A 15,361-nucleotide genomic window follows, 5' to 3' on the forward strand; every position below is an offset into this window, starting at 1 on the left:
TTCATAAATATAGCACTACTTTTAATTGTTATAAACTGTACTGGTGACATCAGCGTACATATGTACTTGTTTGCGTCGCTTGCACTCGTAACTCTCGGCATTCCGGAATGTTTATACGATACCCAATTCAATAAAGAACTGAAATCCTTCCCATACAATTTCGTCAATTTATAGCTTATAAGAGAAGTGAGTGACACTTAAATGCGAGAATCTGGCGGCAGTGGATGATTGGATGGGAAAAGAATTCTCGAGCACAAACAATCTTGACCATCGGAAACCAAGCGACCAAAACATTCTTCTCCACTTTAAACCATTAAAGATTCTAACTTTTGAGTATCAGGCACCAGACGGCATATGTTACAAGCCCAAGACAAGGACCATAGTAAGATGAGTAACGCCCATAAATTTCAATTGTTATATGCAGCAAGGTTCTTTGAAGGCACCCCGCTGGCACAAATTAGAGATCGCCCAAATCTAAAAATAGAATACGTTTTCGTGTGTGAGTACGAGAGAACCTGCAAGTACGTAGTAGTTGCGAGCCACAAATCCACAAATCTTTATCCAAAAATGTATTTACTGGAGGGGACGAAAATCCTTTTGCACTACGTATCACGACTGCACACTATTTATATCAATTAATGTGCCATTCGTCTAAATGAGTAGGAACCAAACTTCTTGGGTACGAAGTTGCCGCCGTACCCATCCTCACTTCCTCGCAGAAATTGTTGCGTTATCGCACGGAAGCAGCAGCATGCAGCTTATAAGCCTATTACACGCTTCAGCATCCACCAATGAGTCGATGCTCTAATAAAAGGATATCTGCAGGAGTTGCACCCATCCGCTGTCCAGCGCACCCAACTTCTTGAGTACATGCTGTCGTATCATACATCATACAGCATCCACCCTATTTAGAACCCCCGATAGAATTAAAATTAAGTCAATTATACGCTTGGGCTTCCATTAATGCATCAATTTCGATATGGCCAATGGGAGTGCTGCTGAAACACATGCATATGTAGGCCTGTCGCCAACAAAAGGATTAATGCATGAAATGCTTCGGCCCATCCTCGGCCCAGCGGCTGACGGGCCATCAGTTTCAGATTAGTCTTCGAGGTTTGAAGACGTGCAACGTTTGATCATCCTTTCGAGCACTTCTACGATATTCCCAGCTATTAATGAATCGAAATAATTAATAATAAAACGAGAGCACCATTAATATTGAATACATATTCCAAGTGCAAGTGAAACACGCATTCGAATCCATTCGTGAGATGGAGGGGTAAAACGGAGCCCAGAGACATAGACATACCAAAAGGTGCAAAAAGGTTGATTTCCAAGCGGCATTTAATCTATTGTAATCTATTTATAAAGAGCTTTCAAAGAGCCGTTACACGACTTACATATGTACATATATACATAAATATATCCTGCGGTACGACGACTCTCTTTTTATCCATCCAGACACGAACGTGCTTGCTCTCCTTCAAAGTTTGGTTGCTCTATTGCTCTTATAGTCTTCCAAAACTAGACGACAACGGACGCCTAACGGGCGGCCGGACGGACAGACAAACATACATATCGACTCGGCTACTGATGCTGATCAAGAATATATATACATACATATGTACATACATATAATATGTATGTACTTGGAATACTGTTTTTGGTACCAGGGGGGTCATTTCCACACCCCCGCATTGCTCCTTGGAATAGGCCAGATCTAACCCAAAAAATCATAAATATTATGTTAATTACATATGTATGTACATATGTATGTATGAGTGGAAAATTGTAATTACATACATAATTATATATGTACATACATATGTATGTACATACATATACATATTCATGCGGATTTTTGTTTGTAGATTTATCACACCAAACAAGAAGCAAGGAGCAGCAAGCCCGTTTTATTATTTTCCCCATTCCTCTTTCTCTCGTAAGAACTGCGCGCACTTGAAATGCACACATCCATATGTATGTACATATGTACATATGTAGACATGGTTTTGTGTATTGCCATCGCGTTCATATTTCGCTCTCTCTCTGTCTTCCTTTTCCTCTGTCTCTGATCGCTTGCGCAGTTTTGTTTTGTTCATTCGCTCGTCGGTGGCAGAAGGGGGAAGTTGAAAACGCAGGAGCTCAGCGCCGTTAGACGACGCGATAAAGCGTGGAATAAGCAAAGCAAAACGGAAAGAAGCGCGGAAAACGCAACCTCAACAAACAAACAACTGTACATTTCGCGAAGCGTCTAGAGGAATTTTGTGTCAGCAAGTAAGTGGACATGTGGACCTTGGTTTATTTCAAGAAGCTTATGGTCAAAAAGTCAGTTTCAGCTGCAGAAAATGGACAAAGCATCATCACAGACGGAGGCGGACTTGACTGGCCTCCACTTGGGATGCCTGCTGTGCGAGAAATGTTTTGTCGGCATAGATGCGCTCCAGGAGCATCACCTGTCCCACTTTCCTTCGGTCAGCCCAAAGCCGATCCCCAAGACCCACACCTGTGACCTGTGTGGGCGCGCGCTGCACTCGCTGCAGGAGCTAAGGAAACACTACAAGGAATACCACGAGGCCCTTGTTAGCACGGAGTCGCGTACGGGCGAGTTTTTCGAGTGCGATCGTTGCGCCAAATACTTCGTCTTAAGGGACTACCTCAACCTCCACTTGAAGCTAAAGCATTCCGAGTGGGAGATCAAGAAACCAAATGATTCAGATCATGTCTTACAGAATCCCCAAAATCTAAATTATCCACCGTACTCCGCTTATATGAACGGGTAAGTTCAGTGATGGATCTTTCTTCGCCCACTAACACGACGTTTCGTATCTAGGACTCTGCGCACCGACTATTACGTGTAGGAACCTACTTCTCAAGATTGTTATTATGGAATATTATTTGAATTTAAAACCTCTGTTATTGCTTATAAACAGGCCATATCGGCACTGAATGCTAAATTACTTTATTGACGATAGATGCAATAGGGCGCATAAAGCGTGCCTGCATTTCTTATAAAATATAAAGAAATGTTGTACGAACAGTATAATAATAAAAACAATATATGTATGTACATACATATGAACTATGTATATTGTATGTATATAGCAAACATCTGAATTAAATTCGTTAATTTCGAAAATTATCAGCAGTCCCATGGCACATGCTCCTGTTGAGCATCGTTGTTGATACGAAGTTAGATAAGAAGTTGCACAAGAGCAGCTCTCCCGAGGTAAACGTTTGTTCCTTTTCAAATAAAATTTACCCCAGACACCCTGTATCGGCATATGTTATGTTCTCATTTCACTTTTCGCTGACATGCGCATTTTTAACCCCCAGCCGATGTCCCGGCCGATGTCTCCACCGCTGGTGGTGAGCCCACAGAGCGGCCATCTCCGTCGATTTTTGTCATCGCTTGCTGCAGCTCTTTCTTAAAATTTTCTCGTTGGCGTTCCGTTCCTCGTAGTCTTCGTTTTGGCCTCGCTGCGTTGACCTGCTGGCCCCCGGGCCCTGTCGTCTGTTCACTTTGCAACCAGCAAAAAATAAAGGTTATCGTTGAAACTACATATTCCCAGCAATTGGCCATAGCGAAGTGGAGCTGCCTAAAAATAGCTAATCACAGACAGACATTGAACAGTCCCGTCCCAGTGAATCGTCGTGCCTCACATGTTGTCGGTGTATGTGTGTGCCTGCGAGTGAAGTGGAAATCTGTTTAAAAATAAAACAACGCCGCGACGGAAAAACAGTGCCAAGTGACATCCATCAGCATCAACGATAACAAAGCCCCCAACTGCCTCTCCAGTGGACGCAATCGTCAGGTGAGAAGGGGCAGAGATTTAGTTAATCTTCAGGAGTCCTAGGGAGTTTGTTTCCAACTGTAAATACTCTCACGCTTCCGAGAGAGTCGGAACTCTCTCTCGTTTGCTCTCTCGCTCTCCCGTTTTTTTTCCCGCCACGTTCAGTGTGACCAGACTGTCTGTCGGCTTCCCAGCCTTTAAAAATATTTTGTTCGAGTGTATTTGCAATTACTTCAAGTTTTCAATCAACGGCAGGGGTGGTGGAGCGTCCAGGGGTGAGTGTACCTGCCTTATCTTACGCTCAGAATGACTGCTATTGCTGGAGTGCACTTTAGCCTTTTGAGGGTATGTCTTCCAGACCACTTGGCATGATTCCGCCAGGCTTGCCTGTAATTAGTGTAATTGCAGCATGGCTCGGCCGAACTTCCTTGGCAGTAACTGCAACAGTACACCCCCACATTGCAACGCCTCGATGCACAAAGGGAAATGCAGTCTGTATCCTTGAAATCTGCTGCTGCAATACGAACTGGCCCACGCGCTCACATGGATACATTTCGTCGTTGCATGGATACGCACGATATGTAGTTCAAGGTCATCTGGTGGCCAAGCATCGGCCTCCAAGCAACCCAAAAGCCCAGAGTTTGAGTGTAAGATCTCGCTCATTAGCGGCAATTGCCTGGGGAAAAGGGGACCCTTCTGCAAGTTGAAGGACATGCGGATCATGCGAATGTCGGGCCATCAACTTGAGACGCTTTTTCTGGCGTGGCACTAATATGCTCCCCCTCCTCCACTGCCTCTTTCGTGTGAGAATAACTGTAAACGTGGCACTAATGACCGGCTGGCATGCCACGGAAAAGCTACGTGGCCAGGCGACCCCATTACATGGGCAACGTGTTAGTGAACTCTGCCCACGGACCTGGCACTTCGCCAAGACACCTCCAGCTCCAGCAACAGGAAGCGCAGTCATTGAACACTTAATGGAATGCAGTTGGAACGGAAATAGGCGCCAACATTCTGGGCCACTGGGCCTCTCTTCCTACCCGCAGATGAAAGTGACCATAAATTTTCCGCTTGCATCAATCTCCTGGGCAAAAGCCAAGAGGGGGCAACCTACTTTGCCCTGCTTAATACCAGCTAATTGCATTTTACAGTTTGGGGGCAGCCAATAGAGAGAGAAAGAGAGAGAGCTCCGCTTAGACAGAGTGTCGTCAGTTGGTCGCCATCGCCCCACCATCCTTGCCACCAACCAAGTTCAATGGAGCGCAAATTGTTGTTATGGCAACGAATAAGTATAGCAGCTCATTCGGCTGGCAACATTATCCAGTGTCTGGCGGCGTTCCCTGCGGCGGACGAATGACGTAAAAGAAGTCGTTGTGGGGGCGGTGCTATCCTTGGGGCTGGAATAATCATACAGCCTTCTCCCACCCCCACCCTGTAGACATGTTTATGCGCAAATTTTCAAAGTTTCCTGCGTTCTGTTAAAGCCAGCTATTGATTTTGTTAACTCAATTACAGTAACAGCGCAGCGCCGAAAGGATAGCCAAGGATAGTGGTAGTGCTTCGTAGGCCGTTGAGTAGCATGCTAGCTGCAGTTATGGCATCGGACATCAATTGGGATCCAGGTGAGTGGCGTGCCAAGGATTTCAGCCGAAGGCTGACTCAAACGTTCTCCTTTGTGCGCTTTCAGCTTTGTCTAAATTGTTTACCACGCTCAAGGAGTCAGAGAACCTCTCCAATGACCAGGAGATTGATTTTCTGAAAGCCCTGCTCGAATCCAAGGAGCTGAATGCTCTGGTCAATGTGCACACAAAGGTGGCCAAAGTGGGCCGGGATGAACGCCTGGCCCCAGTGCTCTCCACCTCTGCCCAGGTGCTGTACGAGGTGCTGGAGCAACTATCGCAGCGCTGCCATCTGAGCGAGGACTGCAAGGAGGCCTTCCACCTGCTGCAGGATGCCCATGTGCAGGTGAGTGTCTTCCAAACGGAGAGATCAGGATATGCATTGCTGACCCTTCCACTCGCTCTAGCATTTACTGTTTGCGCACGATGCCATCGCCCAAAAGGACTTTTATCCGCATCTGCCCGAGGCGCCCTTCGAGATGGACGAGGACGAGGAGACCATTAAGATCGTGCAGTTGGTGAAGAGCAACGAGCCCCTGGTAAGTGCCTCTGCCTACATCTCTAGCGCTCTCTCTCTCTCTCATTCCGTCGCTCCATCCCAATCTGCATCTACTTTCGGCTACACTGTCCACCGATTGATCATTCTTCCAGGTCCTGTCGCTCATTGTGATCGTGACAGTGCTCTGTATTGTCTCTCATTCCCTACCATCCCTCCACCCCTGCCTCTGTCGACTATTCAGCCAACTGCTCCCCCTCTATGCGCCTCCATTCATGCATTCGTCGTATCATCGTATCCGTCCCATCCGCCGCATCTATTTCAATTCTTCTCCAAGCTAATTAATTTTGTAAATTTTGCTTTCGACCAAAATCGAATACGATCGAATCGATATCTCATTTAAAAACAAACAACTAAAAAACATTTGCTAAACAAAAATTAAATAAAAAAACACAGACAGGAGCACAGAGTGCGGAGCCAATTGTTGTAAGTAAAGTAAACGAATGTCCATAGCTGTAAAAAGTTCCACCATAAACTACAACAAAAGAAATCCCGTTCCAGCACCACTAAAAGATGGATACGATATGTGTATTCCCACAACGACATAGCAAACTGTACAAAACACACACATGCATACACACCGATGTACTCTTGTTGTTGGTTGTGTGCCGCCCCATTTGGTTGTTGTCGCACGTCCATCAGCCACAGCACACGAACACTCCCACATACACATAATACACACATCGGAAACAGCACTGTCTCTCTCTCTCTCTCACTCACACACACGCACACACACACGCACATGAGCTGACTTTTGATTGGCGGAATATTGAAATGCGTTTGCCTACTTTTAGGGGGCCACCATTAAGACGGACGAGGAGACCGGCAAAATAATCATAGCTCGAATCATGCACGGCGGCGCTGCCGATCGCTCTGGTCTGATACACGTCGGCGACGAGGTCATCGAGGTCAACAGCATTAATGTGGAGGGCAAGACACCTGGCGATGTGCTCACCATACTGGTTAGTGCCCAGCGATCCCATCGACCTGACTCCCACTACATTCTCTCTGTTTGCTAGCAAAACTCGGAGGGCACCATCACCTTTAAGCTGGTGCCCGCTGACGCCAAAGGCGCCCAGCGCGAGTCCAAGGTGCGGGTGAGGGCCCATTTCGACTACAATCCCGATGTGGATCCGTACATACCGTGCAAGGAGGCGGGCCTGGCCTTCCAGCGCGGCGATGTCCTCCACATTGTGGCCCAGGATGATGCCTACTGGTGGCAGGCACGCAGGGAGCACGAGCGCTCTGCCCGCGCTGGCCTCATCCCGAGTCGCGCACTGCAGGAGCGTCGCATCATCCACGAGCGTACGCAGCGGGATGGCAATGATTTGGACTCCAAGCGTAAGCATCCATCATACCAGCTGGTTCATGAATATGTCCCTGACTCGCCCCATGCCCAAGCCCAGACTGAAATTGATATACTTTCATGTCGCCTCTTAATCCGATCATCCGCAATCTGACTAACAATTGGCCGCCTCTCCTAACATCAACCATCAATCAGCCGGTTCATGCGCATCACTCTGCAACACCACCCCACCCGGCTCCCCCCGACTGCACACGAGCAGCAGCAGCTCGTCGTGCCGCCAGCCCAAGACTAAAAAGATCATGTACGACTTGACAGAGAACGACGACTTTGATCGCGAACAGATCGCAACCTACGAGGAGGTGGCCAAGCTCTATCCCCGGCCCGGCATCTTCAGACCAGTGGTGCTCATCGGTGCCCCTGGTGTGGGTCGGAATGAGCTGCGCCGCCGACTGATTGCCCGTGATCCCGAGAAGTTCCGTAGCCCAGTACCATGTAAGTCGATTTGTGTCCCCATATCGATATTTTTACAAAGAGTTTCTTTCTTACAGACACCACGCGACCCATGCGCACGGGCGAGGTGGCTGGACGTGAGTACATCTTTGTCGCGCGCGAAAAAATGGATGCGGATATTGAGGCCGGCAAGTTTGTGGAACACGGCGAATACAAGGGGCATCTGTACGGCACCTCGGCGGAGAGCGTTAAATCGATCGTGAATGCTGGCTGCGTCTGTGTGCTGAGTCCCCACTACCAGGCTATCAAGACGCTGCGCACGGCCCAGCTGAAACCGTTCCTCATACACATTAAGCCGCCAGAGCTTGATGAGCTCAAATCTACGCGCACCGAGGCGCGGGCCAAGTCCACGTTCGATGAGGCGAACGCCAGGAGCTTCACGGACGAGGAGTTCGACGATATGGTAAAGTCGGCCGAACGCATCGACTTCCTTTACGGCCACTTCTTTGACGTGGAGATCGTCAACGGCGAACTGATCAACGCCTTCGAACAGCTGGTCCACAACGTACAGCGGCTGGAGAATGAGCCGCTCTGGGCACCCTCGATCTGGGTGCAGTAGAAAGCCAAGAAAACCAACCCGTAGATGCCCATCTATAGGTGCATTTCATGCAATTTGTTAAACCAAACACCAAACACCAAAGTATTTTTGCCATACGAATTTAGCGACGTGCTAAGATAGAAGAAATGTAGTTGAGTAGTTGAGGAACGAATAGGAACAATAGAGAGACACTATGACACCCGTAGGCGGTCCTGCTGCTGGGCTGGTACACTCCCGTCCAGCTTTAGTCCTTTCACGACAAGTACCTTTTTGCGTAACAGTAAAAACAATGAAATGAAAACAATAAACAATTGAAAGAACTTAGAAACCAGCATCTATAGAACGGATTAACAATTATGTACACTTACCATTACAATTACAATTAAATTATGTGAAATTGTTGTACAAAATTGATTATTTGTGTTCAAATCGAATAACTTAAAAAATTAATGTATTTATTACACGTTGTTAAAATCAAAAGAGTTAATCCCTACGACACATACCCCTATAGCTGTAACTTTACCTCTAACGCTAACTGTATTGTATCTCAATTGTATATACACTCTCACTATCCGGGGCATATTGGATACAGTATGGATCTACGTTCTATATGTGACATTTCTCTCATTTCTAAACTGATTTCATCTAACGAGGAGATATTGTGCGGCGATTCATTGTTAAAAACAAGTGAGAAATTAATAAAAACCTATTTTAAAAGGAAGTTTCATTATTCCCAAGGGGGAACATTTCAATTTGGATCAAATAAAAGAAGACTTAAACACAGCTTTATTGGGCAGCACATTTTGTATACATAATACATATCGACACTACACTCACATATTAATGTATATAGTACCTACGATGTATGTATAATCTTTCGTCTAAGTATAGCCTATGTGGTACATTGTATATCTTATCCATATCAAAGTCTATGCAGGATGTTTTATCAGTTTTCTTGATTGATTGCTAATTGCAGATTGTAATACGAAGACAAAGACTAACTCCCATCTTTCATTGCACTGAAATCATTGTCAGGTATCGCAGTTCGCCCTCTCTCTTTCTCTCTACCTCTCTCTGTATAGCTAGAGCTGCGACTTGGTCCCGGACCAAGACGCACTCTGTCCGTAAAAGTCTGCCAACCGCTTGGCCTCACGCCACCCGGCCTCGACCGCACCATGCACCGTGGAGTAGTAGTGCTCGCTGGAAGCCTCGCCCGCAAACTGGACAATGGGCTTGTCGCAACGACTCTGTTGCAGCTCGTCCGACGGCTCGCGCTCTCGCTCCGGGGTGGTGGATACCACAGTGAGTGGGTGGGCGAGCTCGCGGGCTCCTGTGCCCAGGTTCTCCGTTTCCATGGAACGGTACGAGTACGAGCCACGGAAGTTCTCGTTTGTGTGCCAGGCAGAGGTGCGGAAGCTGCTTGGGTCGGGGATGTTCCAGTGCAGGAAGCGGCGGAAGAGATACATGCAACCAGCCAGAATCTCATCCTCAGGCAAGGTCTCCATGTGCCTGCCGTTGACATTTGTTATCCAGCCGGCCAGGATGCGGGGCTGATAGCTCACTCGATAGAAGCCAAAGACGTCCTCCAGCCATGCCCGTGAAGTCCCCCGAATGTCGTCCAAGTCCTCGTCCCGCCAGAGCAGCGTGAAGCCTGTCCAGTCGTCAGGCCAAAAGGCCACCGGAAATTCCACAAAGATCTTGTTGACGGTGCCAAAGGCCAGTCCTTCGATAGCGCGCTGCTTTTCCACAGGGAGCTTCGGCTCGAACAGACGCCAGTGCTGCTCCTTGAGCACGCCCAGGGAGACGGTGACCACCACATGATCGGCGATACAGTTCTCTCCGTTGCTCAGCTCCAACTCCACGCGTCCATCGTTGCGGTTCCAGTTGATCTTCAATGCGCGGGTACCCAGGAGCAGGCGCTGTTCCAGGACCCCCAACTCGGACTTGACCTCGCGGGCGCGCATCAGTAGTTTCAGCAGCTCCACGTAGCCCTTATCCTTCCAGTTGAGGAGGATGTCGCCCTCACACTCCCAGTAGTCCAGATATCCACGTCCCGACACCTGGTCAAGCGTGTCGGAGGCCTCCACGGAGTTCTCGAACTTCTGATAGTTGTCAAAGAACTCTCTAGCCACCACCGCATCGATGTCGGCGTTCTCCGGCCGGCGCAGGGTCTCATAGAACTTGTTGGTCAGGTAGCTGCCGAGGGATCCGCTGCAGTGGCGCAGCTCCAGCTGCCGCGAGACCAGTGAATCCCCCACGATCGCCTTGAGCCGGCTGGCCACGTTCTCTGGTACCACCTCCCGATTGGAGCGCACACACTGATAGTTCTCGTAGACAGGGCCGGTGGACTCCAGCAGTTCCTCCTCTTGTCTCCTGGTCAACTCGTACACAATGTTATCCCTCTCACCGTGACACCACTGGGCGCCCAGATCGATCACATTGTCCCCAAAGGGGATGGTGTGTATGCGTCCTCCCACACGCTCCTCGGCCTCCACAACGAGCACGTTCTGGAAACCGTACTCCAGCAGCTTGGTGGCACACGCGATCCCCGATGCTCCGGCTCCAATCACAACGATCTTGCGATCGAGATTCCGCTGCGTCTGGCTCATTCTGGGCAACTAAATCTGGGAATGAATGTACAAAAGCAAATCAAGGGGGAGGTACATATGTACATACAGAAGAATACTCCAGCCAATTGATGGAAAATGTGCAAATGCACACGTTATGCACATATCTGAGTGGGAGGTGAGGCATGGGTGGGGTGTCAATTCCAACAGCAACCGAGACACCGTTAGTTGATTTTCTTCGGAAATTGTTTTCATTTGAATAGCTGTTGCAGTGCAATTCCAGGCACTTGAGAGCTTTATCAATTCAACATATGTATACAATCATACAATCAAAAAAAGACTAGCTCTGAGGGACCGAAGCTGACAATACCCTTACACACCGTACAGGGAAATCTTATAGACATGACAGTTCATGGGATTCAGTACATATATGTAAGTATGCAGAACTGGCCTTTTCTGGTACCTTGATAGTACCTTGAGTACCCTTTGATAGGGTATATACTCTTCCTTTCTGTTTCGATTATGAATTTGTAGTGCGCCCGCACGGCAAACGTAACGGCATTTCAGCCTTTGATAAGAGTCTCGAAAAAGCTCCCCAGCAACAAACAAAAAAGCCATTTCAGCCAAAAGTAGGAGGTGAGGGGATGGGGATAGTCGTGTACATACGTACGAATGTTTGGTCTTTGGCTGTATGAATTTATTAATAGTCGCCACACTGTGAGTGTGGGGGGTGGGGCGGGCCGGGGCGCCGTGACCAGTGAGCATAGCATAGGAGCCTAGAGGAACCAGTGGCCCAACCGGACCAGCGGGTTTTGTCGAGGCGGCATTCCTCTGGATCTAAAATGAATGCTCAGTGAAAGAGGGAGCGCCGCAACTTCCTGGTCGCGAACAGAGAGTGTGAGAGAGAGCGAAGCATTGATTTTATATTTGGCAAAAATGTTCAAGGTTTTCTTCGGCAGGCGGCAGCAACAAACCAAAATACCCCAAAAAGCCACCACTTGACACCCCACAAAACATGTGTGCGCAAATATTTGACTAAGTATTTGGGTGTCTATCCAATCAAATCACGCTCCCATCGAGAGCACTCACCGAAAACTCGTGACTTGTATTTCAAAACTGCCGAATATATTCACAATCAAACATTTTGACTGCACTCTGGAGGATTTTGTGGGTCCAGGTCCTATGCCGAGAACTGGAAATCGAGAAAAATTCTGACTGAGGCGGCTGCTGCGACTGCCGCGACGGGTACACAAACAAAACTGAATGCCGAAAAGCAATGAGCATATGGAAACGTGCTTCTTTGGCCATGATTATGCTATGCTGCCCAGTGGCGCTGGGGTGCTCTGAGTGGGGGCCGCTGTCGTATTGGTTTCCCCGTCAAATTGTTGCCCACGTCTCTGGGCGCTCTGCGCAGACTGTAAGCTTGCGAAGAGCTTTGAGTGAAAGCTGTGCCGGTACAGCTGACTGCCCGATGGAATGAGGGAGGGTGGTGTTGTGAGTTCTCTTCGTTGGGTGGGAGATTAGGAAAGAAGGAAAATGTGGTATGATGGATGACATGACCCCTTGACCAGACCAGCATGGATGCAATTGGGTTGTGCACTTGGCGCCATTAGAAAGTGTTTTGGGTTTGGTTTTGAATGATTCACATATATATATATGTATATATATTTACTCAACTGCATACAAGTTTAGTTAAATTACTTAGTGGAATTGGCTAAAACTCTTCATTAAATAACTCACTTGATATATGCGTTCGTGTTTATGTGTTTATGTGTGTGTGTGTGTGTGTGTGTGTGTGTGTGTGTATATAAGATATATTTTTCGATGTATGTACATGTTCCTTTGGCCAAATCGGGAAATTACAGACAGGAAAATCTTGATTATTTGGTTTATATATGCATGTATGTATGTATATATAGTTAGTTTTTATTACATGATCATTCGTTCGGTCTTTGTCTTTAACTTTGGAAATGCATATGTATTCCGTATACTATATGCACGTTAGTGGATTTAAAAGTTAAGTATATGTACGTGTATATACAGCAAGGGAGTTTACTTGGATTCTGCTGATAGTTTGTTTGAATATAAAATATATGATTTACTTTCGAATATCCAAACAAAGGGGAATCCAAAGCATTAACTAATACAACTAATTTACACTAAATAAAATTAAAAATAACTGATCTGGAAACAATCCAAACAAAACGCAATTACAAAATAATAAATAGAATTATCACAAACAATAACAGCCCCGTTAGGATGAGAATAGCAGCCCACTGACGTTTATCTGCAAGAAGGAATTTAATCATTACATAACTTAATCATTGGGTATTCTATTGTATTGCATTCCACTCACCATTATTCATGTGCAACACTTTGGCAACCTTCTTCATGGTCGTGTCCAGCTTTGACTCTGTTGTGTCGAACTCGTTCCCAAAATCATCCAGCATCACAGCCTGTTCATCCAACTCGACGCCGATCTGCCGCGATACAGTCTTCAGGGTGCCTATAGAATCACTGATCATGTCGAGCTGCTCGTCCTGACCCTGGATCATGCGCTGCTGTATGGACACCGTCTCGCCCACATACCTGTGGCCGGGGCTGTCCAGACTGCTGGCTTGATGCGGTTGCCCGTAGTGACTGGGACTGTCAAGGGCATTCTCCAGCTTCGAGTACCTGGTCCCGCTGTGGCGGGAAGCAGCCGCTGCCGCTGCTGACATCGTGCCCGCTATGGTATTGGCCACCGCCTGACTGCCGCTGTTGATCAGTGAGTTGCCGTTCAAGGTGCTGGGGCACTCCACCAGGTAAGTGCGATCGTTGTGCGGATGGAGGTGGTACTCGTTTGAGTTGGTGTTGGAATTGGAGATGGTGTGATGATTTGGTTGATTCTGATTGGGGTTGTTGCGATCGTTGTCGAGGAGTGGCTGGTGTGCGGTTATGTCTCTGTCCCTGTTCCGGTTCAGGCTCATCTTATCCTTCATCTGCTTGACCTCATCGCGGGTGTTGTCGATGAAGTGGCGCCGGCTGGAGAGTTCGCGGTTGTCGATCCGAAACTTGGTCGGATTCTTCTCGACAATGCGTGCTAGTCGGTTTCCCAGGGTTAAGAAAAACCGTAAAAAATGCAAAAAATTTCTCAGCTAAAAGGGAAAGGTTAGGCAAAGCGAATTGATTTTTCGCCAATGCGGCGTGACGTCGCGCAATACATTAGTAATGCAGTTTAGGAAAAGGATATTGATAGTGTCCTCGAGGTCCTCGAGATCCCATTCGATGCTCCGCAACGAGTTACGCAGCTCAGTGGTGGTCCATTCAACCTCTGCTCCACCGTCCTCCCCCAGCTCGCGCCAACGCAGGTAAAGGCCTCGTGTTTTGTTCAGAGCTTTAAATACCTCGCTGCAGAGAGAGAAGGAAGAGAGAGTAAGAAGGAGATGTGGTAAGATGGGGCTGATGGAACGTAATGACGAAGAAATTGCATTGCAATAAACCACCTACTCCTTGACTACGAAAAACGGATCCTCCAGAGACATTTTGCTCGTTCCTTGGCCAAATGGAAATTTACTGTTGCGGCAAGGCTAACAACGGTTATTTTTCACGTACGAGTACGGGTGTAACGGTTAGCGCACTTGACTTTTATATTCATGGATTTTTCTTCCTCTTTTGCGCTGCTCCACGGACGCGCGCACACACTGACACACAGGAGGAAAACCACCCCCGAAATTGGGGAAACTTCAAGTTGGAAAATATACGAATATTCGTTTCTAAGGGTGCCTGGACGAACCGACCGTTACATCAAAAAAACATGGGAGTTTCTCTTTTTTTTTTTAGCAGGAATTTCACAATCAACTTGGATCTAATCAAGCCATAAAAGCGTATTGTGCGAAGTGATGTTTGAATAGCACGTTTATTGATTATTGCACTTTGCCGAGCTGCTTATCTGCTCTTTTTCTTGTTTGCGCCGCGTCAGAGTTTTGTTTCGGCCAGGCAGAGAGTACACTGGCCAAGAGTACACTGGCGCTATTTTGCGATTCGGAACGACGGCAGCTGCAGGTCGGCGAGAGTAAAGGCGAAGGTGAAGGCATTTGTTTATGCCACTCCAGCGGCTGCGCACTGGACGCCACCCACCCTCGAACCTTCTAACCGAACATATAGTTTTCCAGCAGAAAGTGCCCCCTTCTGACAACACTTTTTTGCTTTACAACAAAAAGAATCAGCTAAAGTGCCACCACTGGCTATGACACTGACCAAAACAAAGATTTTGCTCACCTGCTGCACGTTTCGACGTCATTGAGCAAAGCGCTTCTAGCAAACACTGTGACACTTTAAATTCAAAATTCTGCAGCAAATTTCGCTAAACTTTTAGCTTAATAATAGATTAATTATTATTTATTATTTATTCGTCCACCAACAGTGTGACCGCGGATTTATCGATAAGATATACGGTCTGACCCTCAGTAATATACCAAAATATACTGTC

At 47.3% G+C, this 15,361-nt stretch overlaps 4 protein-coding genes across 9 annotated transcripts; 2 read left to right on the forward strand and 2 right to left on the reverse strand.

The window, feature by feature from the left end:
• The first annotated feature begins 2,072 nt into the window (after positions 1 to 2,072).
• On the forward strand, positions 2,073 to 2,957 carry LOC4805639 (uncharacterized zinc finger protein CG12744). Of its 2 annotated transcripts, none has more exons than XM_015185273.2 (3): positions 2,073 to 2,277; positions 2,334 to 2,779; positions 2,834 to 2,957. In XM_015185273.2, exons 2-3 carry the CDS (start codon positions 2,349 to 2,351, stop codon positions 2,859 to 2,861), a joined length of 459 nt encoding a protein of 152 aa, XP_015040759.2. In that variant the 5' UTR covers positions 2,073 to 2,277; positions 2,334 to 2,348; the 3' UTR covers positions 2,862 to 2,957. The 2 variants fall into 2 exon arrangements, with proteins under 2 accessions (XP_015040759.2, XP_015040760.2); XM_015185274.2 differs by having other exon boundaries at positions 2,075 to 2,277; positions 2,330 to 2,779.
• A 410-nt stretch (positions 2,958 to 3,367) lies between these two features.
• Positions 3,368 to 9,044, forward strand: metro (membrane palmitoylated protein 7-like protein metro). 4 transcript variants are annotated; one of them, XM_001361972.4, is made up of 9 exons: positions 3,368 to 3,815; positions 5,310 to 5,416; positions 5,482 to 5,759; positions 5,821 to 5,952; positions 6,366 to 6,395; positions 6,764 to 6,931; positions 6,989 to 7,310; positions 7,471 to 7,767; positions 7,824 to 9,044. In XM_001361972.4, the coding sequence occupies exons 2-9, from the start codon at positions 5,374 to 5,376 to the stop codon at positions 8,342 to 8,344; spliced, it is 1,791 nt and encodes a 596-aa protein (XP_001362009.3). In that variant the 5' UTR covers positions 3,368 to 3,815; positions 5,310 to 5,373; the 3' UTR covers positions 8,345 to 9,044. The 4 variants fall into 4 exon arrangements, with proteins under 4 accessions (XP_001362009.3, XP_004444569.2, XP_015040761.2 ...); XM_015185275.2 differs by having other exon boundaries at positions 3,371 to 3,815; positions 7,591 to 7,767; XM_004444512.3 differs by lacking the exon at positions 6,366 to 6,395 and having other exon boundaries at positions 3,370 to 3,815.
• Positions 9,045 to 9,083: 39 nt separating this feature from the next.
• On the reverse strand, positions 9,084 to 12,165 carry LOC4805641 (spermine oxidase). The gene is made up of 2 exons (XM_001361973.4): positions 11,980 to 12,165; positions 9,084 to 10,947 (listed from the first exon to the last, which is right to left on the reverse strand). Exon 2 carries the CDS (start codon positions 10,930 to 10,932, stop codon positions 9,406 to 9,408), a length of 1,527 nt encoding a protein of 508 aa, XP_001362010.2. The 5' UTR covers positions 10,933 to 10,947; positions 11,980 to 12,165; the 3' UTR covers positions 9,084 to 9,405.
• Positions 12,166 to 12,762: 597 nt separating this feature from the next.
• Positions 12,763 to 15,332, reverse strand: Syx6 (Syntaxin 6). 2 transcript variants are annotated; one of them, XM_033377553.1, is made up of 4 exons: positions 15,151 to 15,332; positions 14,123 to 14,280; positions 13,247 to 13,969; positions 12,763 to 13,177 (listed from the first exon to the last, which is right to left on the reverse strand). In XM_033377553.1, exons 3-4 carry the CDS (start codon positions 13,869 to 13,871, stop codon positions 13,101 to 13,103), a joined length of 702 nt encoding a protein of 233 aa, XP_033233444.1. In that variant the 5' UTR covers positions 13,872 to 13,969; positions 14,123 to 14,280; positions 15,151 to 15,332; the 3' UTR covers positions 12,763 to 13,100. The 2 variants fall into 2 exon arrangements, with proteins under 2 accessions (XP_033233444.1, XP_002139000.1); XM_002138964.3 differs by lacking the exon at positions 15,151 to 15,332 and adding an exon at positions 14,380 to 14,941.
• Positions 15,333 to 15,361: the final 29 nt, after the last annotated feature.

This window comes from Drosophila pseudoobscura, chromosome 3 (assembly GCF_009870125.1).
Source record: "Drosophila pseudoobscura strain MV-25-SWS-2005 chromosome 3, UCI_Dpse_MV25, whole genome shotgun sequence".
NCBI classification, from domain to species: Eukaryota; Metazoa; Arthropoda; class Insecta; order Diptera; family Drosophilidae; genus Drosophila; species Drosophila pseudoobscura.

Bases quoted from the DNA above. Each gene is read 5' to 3' on its own strand.
- LOC4805639 (XM_015185273.2), top strand. From the start codon at position 2,349: ATGGACAAAGCATCATCACAGACGGAGGCGGACTTGACTGGCCTCCAC. The intron at 2,780-2,833 runs GTAAGTTCAGTG...TTTCGTATCTAG, and splicing joins TACTCCGCTTATATGAACGG to GACTCTGCGCACCGACTATT.
- metro (XM_001361972.4), top strand. From the start codon at position 5,374: ATGCTAGCTGCAGTTATGGCATCGGACATCAATTGGGATCCAG. The intron at 6,932-6,988 runs GTTAGTGCCCAG...TCTGTTTGCTAG, and splicing joins GCGATGTGCTCACCATACTG to CAAAACTCGGAGGGCACCAT. The intron at 7,768-7,823 runs GTAAGTCGATTT...TCTTTCTTACAG, and splicing joins GTTCCGTAGCCCAGTACCAT to ACACCACGCGACCCATGCGC.
- LOC4805641 (XM_001361973.4), bottom strand. From the start codon at position 10,932: ATGAGCCAGACGCAGCGGAATCTCGATCGCAAGATCGTTGTGATTGGA.
- Syx6 (XM_002138964.3), bottom strand. From the start codon at position 14,414: ATGTCTCTGGAGGATCCGTTTTTCGTAGTCAAGGA. The intron at 14,281-14,379 runs GTAGGTGGTTTA...CTCTCTCTGCAG, and splicing joins CCGTTTTTCGTAGTCAAGGA to CGAGGTATTTAAAGCTCTGA. The intron at 13,970-14,122 runs ATATCCTTTTCC...ACCGACTAGCAC, and splicing joins GGACCTCGAGGACACTATCA to GCATTGTCGAGAAGAATCCG.